General features: G+C 36.8%; 1 protein-coding gene across 2 annotated transcripts; it reads left to right on the top strand.

The window, feature by feature from the left end:
* The first annotated feature begins 659 nt into the window (after nucleotides 1-659).
* Nucleotides 660-4,437, top strand: LOC102577912 (eukaryotic peptide chain release factor subunit 1-3-like protein). 2 transcript variants are annotated; one of them, NM_001288540.1, is given in 6 exon segments: nucleotides 728-753; nucleotides 2,844-3,096; nucleotides 3,098-3,106; nucleotides 3,109-4,028; nucleotides 4,030-4,040; nucleotides 4,043-4,437. In NM_001288540.1, coding segments are annotated over 5 exon segments (1,308 nt in total). In that variant the 5' UTR covers nucleotides 728-753; nucleotides 2,844-2,887; the 3' UTR covers nucleotides 4,202-4,437.
* The last annotated feature ends 1,563 nt before the right edge of the window (nucleotides 4,438-6,000 follow it).

The raw sequence follows: 6,000 nt of genomic DNA, 5'->3' as shown, positions 1-6,000 counted from the left end.
AGATCTGGGAGAGGGGAGAGAGGGGAACGAAAATATATGTATATATACAATTTTCTCTCGCTTTATACAAACACAAACGCATTTTATACAATTTGCGTTTTTTGTATAAAGTGAGAGAGGCGAGTGAGCGAGCGAGATCTGGGAGAGGGGAGAGAGGGGAACGAAAATATATGTATATATACAATTTTCTCTCGCTTTATACAAACACAAACACACTTTATACACTTGCGTTTGTATAAAAAACGAGAGAGGTGAGGGAGAGAACGAGAGTGGCGAGCGAGATTCACCAGGAGAGAGGTGAAATAGCAACAATTTGCTATGAGATACAATTAAATCAAACTATATTTATAGCATTTAATTTGAATTAATAGTTTGCTATTATATACAATTTTTCCTTTATAAATCGTGCTCTTCCAATTTTACATTTAGAAAGAAAATAATATCATTTTAATATGTCTTTTTTCTCCCAAATATTGTTGTGTTTTATAAAGATACCAATAAATATAACAAATAATTTTCAACTTAGGACCATATTTTTCACATACTGATTTATAAATACTTCTAATTCTAATTTGGTTAGAATTATTTACTTACCAAATATAGATTTATTTGGCTATTTTATTTTATGAATTATAAGTAAATATTAAAAGTTGCTAATTTTTTTCTTTCATAGGAAAAAACAATTAATATTGGGATTTTACAGTTTCATCAACCAGCTTGTGCTCAAGCTACTCCAAACACTGCTTCGAACAGGTACTCTACCCTTTCTCTCTCTCAAAATTAGCATCCTTTTTATTGATTTTTCTTGTAATTCTGATATGGGTTTTGTTGGATTGAAGTTATTTATGGTAGAAATTCCTTAAAGTTGGAATCTTTAGCTGTGATTTTTTGAGATTTTTGATTTCCTTTTATGGTTTAGCTTGCTGTTTTTTATATGGGTTTTGTTGGATTGAAGGTTTTATTGGTTGGAATTCCTCAAAGCGCAAAATTTTGAGCTTTTTGATTTCCTTTAATAGTTTAGCTTGTTGTTTTTGGTATGGGTTTTACTGGATTGAAGGTATTATTAGTTGGAATCTTTAGCTGTGGTTTTTTGAGAATTTTGATTTCCTTTTATGGTTTAGCTTGTAGTGTTTGATATGGGTTTTGCTGAATTGAAGTTATTGTTGGTTGGAATTCCTCTGAATTGGAATCTTTAGCTGTAATTTTTTGAGATTTTTGAGTTTCTGTATGGTTTAGCTTGCTGTTTTTGATATGGGTTTTGCTGGATTGAAGGTATTATTGGTTGGAATTCCTCAAAGTTGTAATCTTCAACTGTGATTTTTGATTTACTTTTATGGTTTAGCTTGTAGTTTTTTATATGGGTTTTGTTGGATTGAAGGTATTATTTGTTGGAATTCCTCAAAGTTAGAACCTTTAGCTGTGGTTTTTTGAGAATTTTGATTTCCTATTATGGTTTAGCTTGTAGTTTTTGATATGGGTTTTGCTGGATTGAAGTTATTCATGGTTGAAATTCTTCAGAATTGGAATCTTTAGCTGTGACTTTTTGAGATTCTTGATGTCCTTTTATGGTTTTGCTTGTAAGTTTTGATATGGGTTTTGTTGGATTGAAGGTATTATTGGTTAGAATTCTTCTAAATAGGAATCTATAGCTGGGATTTGCATGAATTCTTGATTTTGTTTCATATGGTAATCTGATAGATTATTGGTTCCTTCATCAGTGGTGTTAGCTCTACTGCAAAATGTAAGAAATTCTGAATTGGGGTTTATGTTTTTTCTTGCTACTAAAGAATCAAAAGGGCAGCCAAAGTACACAAAGTATCCCGCTAACGTGGGGTTCGGGGAAGAGCTGCATCCCAAAGGGTGTGATGTATAAGGAATCAATGGGTAAATAATGTAAATGGCCTAAGATTTGTAATGAAACATATAGGTTAACCGCTTTGTGGTAAAAGGTGTCAGCTGATATATCTACGCATCCGTAGGGCTAGTAATAATGTGTGGTTAGTCCCATACTAACATAAAGGTTGTGTTATATATTGCTTAGAGGCTAAGTTGGGCGGATTCTTCACTTTCGATGCTACACCCGTGTCAGATTCTCCAAAAAATACACTACTTTTGAAGAATCCAAAACACACCCATTGACATTTTTGAAGAGTCCAAGCAACATAGCTTTGAGGTATTAGAGTTGTTTTACTGGTGTCTGATTAGAGATTTATAAAAGTGCTCTGTACTTACAAGATTTTAAACCAGTATGTGGGTTTGATATTCTTCATATCCAGCCTAAGTTAATTTTCTCGGCATTTAGTTACGGCTGGTGTATTGTTTCTGGCTAAAGACAAGTTATTTAGCATTGGAAGGAAATGGGCTTGAATAAAGCTGTATGGGTAAGAGGATTTGTATAGCTGGACTTGACCAGTTTAGGATTGGTGTAGTTGTTTGAGTTAGTTCTTAGTTGCAACTAGGAGACACTCTATACAAAAAGAAGACTTGTAATGTTCTCAATTGTGCAAGTGCAAGCTCAAGACAGCATAATTCTCCTTATGCTTCCCTAGAAGTTTACATGCATGTTGTCAAGTACATAAACCAATAAGACAGCATTGTTTGTTCAATTGGACCTGTTAGATAGTTGATATAAAGATATGCTAAAATCTCTCTCAGTTTAAAGTACTTCTGATCCTTTATTGTGTGATGGAATATGCGCTCATTGATACATCCGGATCATCCTTCTCCAAAATAATTACTTTGGAATGCACCTGCAGTTTATTTTTCTTATCTCATGTTTCTTCATTTCTTATGTACTTGATCTATGTGGACTCTAATTTGTCTTCACTATGCCTCTAGTTTAGATTGATTTGTAGCTGAAGCAGGTGCTTGGGATCAATTGGCAATAATGGCAGATGGCCAAGAAAATGATAAGAATATTGAAATATGGAAAATGAAAAAATTAATCAAAGCCCTACAATCTGCCAGAGGAAATGGCACCAGCATGATCTCTCTTATCATACCCCCTGGTGATCAGATATCTCGTATTACCAAGATGCTGGCAGAAGAATATGGTACTGCATCAAATATTAAGAGCAGAGTAAACCGTCAGTCTGTGCTTGGTGCAATAACGTCTGCTCAGCAGAGGCTTAAACTGTACAACAAAGTTCCTCCTAATGGTTTGCTGCTTTATACTGGAACTATAGTGACGGATGATGGAAAGGAAAAGAAGGTCACCTTTGATCTTACACCTTTTAAACCCATAAATGCGTCTCTATACTTATGTGACAACAAATTTCATACAGAACCTCTTGGTGAATTGTTGGAATCTGATGAGAAGTTTGGTTTCATTGTCATGGATGGTAATGGGACCCTTTTTGGGACCTTGAGTGGCAACACCCGAGAAGTTCTTCATAAGTTCACTGTTGATCTCCCAAAGAAGCATGGAAGAGGAGGTCAATCAGCTCTTCGGTTTGCTCGTCTTCGAATGGAGAAACGTCATAATTATGTGAGGAAGACAGCAGAGCTTGCTACTCAATTCTTCATTAACCCAGCCACTAGCCAGCCAAATGTATCTGGACTAATACTTGCTGGATCAGCTGATTTCAAAACGGAGCTAAGCCAATCTGATATGTTTGATCCACGTCTACAAGCAAAGATACTTAATGTGGTTGATGTGTCCTATGGTGGAGAGAATGGCTTCAATCAGGCAATCGAGCTGTCTGCTGAGATACTGGCAAATGTGAAGTTTATACAAGAAAAGCGCTTGATAGGGAAATTCTTTGAGGAAATCAGTCAAGATACTGGCAAGTATGTATTCGGTGTGGATGACACAATAAAAGGTTTGGAGATGGGAGCTGTTGAAACTCTAATTGTGTGGGAAAATCTTGATATAAACCGTTACGTACTGAAAAACAGTGTGACTAACGAGATTGTCATTAAGCACCTAAACAAGGTGCAAGAGGCTGATAATAGTAACTTCAAGGATTCTGCCACATCAGCTGAATTGGAGGTTCAGGATAAAATGCCCCTGTTGGAGTGGTTTGCCAATGAATACAAAACTTTTGGTTGTTCACTTGAGTTTGTCACTAACAGGTCTCAAGAGGGGTCACAGTTCTGCAGAGGATTCGGTGGCATTGGAGGAATCCTTCGCTACCAGCTTGACATGCGTTCCTTTGATGAGCCATCTGATGAAGGAGAATACTTTGAGGATTCTGATTAAGTCAATGATTTCTGTCTACTAAGACCAGACAATGGATGAGAGATCTACAGTTGGTGGAAGTTTTGGGGTCAGCATGGCAATGAGGTACCTGCTGTCATGCTATTTATAAATCAATGAGTATTTTGCTGTTGTAAACTTTGCTTGTTTTCCCTTTAAATGTGGAACAGATTTCTTTCGAACACATGTCGATTGAAGGGGACTTTTTGATTATTTTATCAGCATGTCTACCATATTAATTTTTTGAGTTTATAGGTGGGAGAATTTTGATTTATGCTGAATGGTACTCAAATATCTTGTTTTTAATTGATATTTGAGTTTCTACAGTCAGTAAGAAAGGAGCTATCGACCAGAGAGGTGCTCCTCTGACTGACCTTGATCTTCTGAGTAATGGATCTAATCACAAAGAAGATTAAGTCACCATGTTGTAGAGTTTAGGATGTGATTAAGTTACGATATAGATGTAGACGGTCTTCTGTTTATAGGATGTTTAGATTTAGGCATGAGTAATTAGAATAAGGAGTGAAGCTTTAGTGTACTTAACCCTCTACATTGACGATTTATGTGAAAATGAAGTGAGTCTCATTAGGTAGTTCTGTTGAAACAATGCCAATTTCTTGACTGCATTGAAGTTTCTTCCTTTAGTAATAGGAAGATCAAAACATACTACGTCCAGTTCACGTGCACCTCGACTATTCCACTAGGTACCTGCTACATCCTTGTGTAATTGCAGGTTGAGAAGTTATCACAGGACTGTTTAGGTCACTGTTGCTCTTCTATCTATCTCTCTTATAATGGTAGTGTCCCGTGTGCTGTTCAGCTCATGTGCACCTCAACTATTCCACTAGGTACTTGCTACTTCCCGACTGACTCTCTCTGCTGAAATCACCTAACGTCTTTTGTCGAACATCCTGGACTTCTCATGTTTGGTTGTCAATTTCTTAATACCCCATATCTTCTTGTTAGAGGCTAGTTGTGGTTAGAAAGGGAGAAAGTATTAGTGTCCCCATAAGGTTTCAATGATAATAGGGAACAAAACAAACCCTTCGGGGTGGCCCAGTGGTTTGAGCTTGGGACTTCCATGTTGGAGGTCTCAAGTTCGAAACCCCTTGCCAGCGAAAGCAAGGGATTTGCCTTCTGGGTCGAGCTCGTCGCACCAGGCTTGCCTAGTGCGGGTTACCTCTCCTATGTGGTTTGCGAGCTATTGCATAGGAGCGGGGGTTTTACCCTGTGCGCACCCAAAGGGTAGCGGCTGCAGGTTTCCCTTGTCATAAAAAAAAAAAATATAGGGAACAAAACTATGTCCACATTGTTCTTCTCTCATTGCAATAATGAAAGTAGAACTTTTGTAAAGTAATTTAAGCAGTTGTTGATAGTGATTGTCATTTTGAATACGAGACCTTTGGTTAAGGATGGAAGGGTACTTACCATCCCACCAAGCATAGTATTAAGTCAGAGATTTGACTTTCAGTCGCGACATTTTCTTTTTTTCGTTTCTAATCTTGCCTCCGCCTCTGTGTTGTATATAATGCATAATATTGTGACTAAAAAGTCCTCACTCACAATACAACTTGAGTACAAACATTTTCTCTAACAAACTTGTGAATTCAATATTGGAATTCCATTATTGGAGCAACTGTTTGTATGTGTTTTCTTTTGGCTTCAACAGGAAAGTTGGACTTAACCCCTGGCCATTTTGTGTCAGTTTCATGGGCTCATATTGCCTGTTATTCAGCTTCCAAGCATGTGAGGATGAGTACAATTATTTCATGATGTCAAAAAAAAAAAAAAGACAAAATTAA

The sequence above is a fragment of the Solanum tuberosum genome, unplaced genomic scaffold, assembly GCF_000226075.1.
Source record: "Solanum tuberosum cultivar DM 1-3 516 R44 unplaced genomic scaffold, SolTub_3.0 scf00072, whole genome shotgun sequence".
Lineage (NCBI taxonomy): Eukaryota > Viridiplantae > Streptophyta > Magnoliopsida > Solanales > Solanaceae > Solanum > Solanum tuberosum.
The sequence above is the reverse complement of the archived record's forward strand: the minus strand, read 5'-3'. Positions and strand labels throughout refer to the sequence as shown.

Bases quoted from the DNA above. Each gene is read 5' to 3' on its own strand.
- LOC102577912 (XM_006345813.2), top strand. From the start codon at position 2,888: ATGGCAGATGGCCAAGAAAATGATAAGAATATTGAAATATGGAAAATG.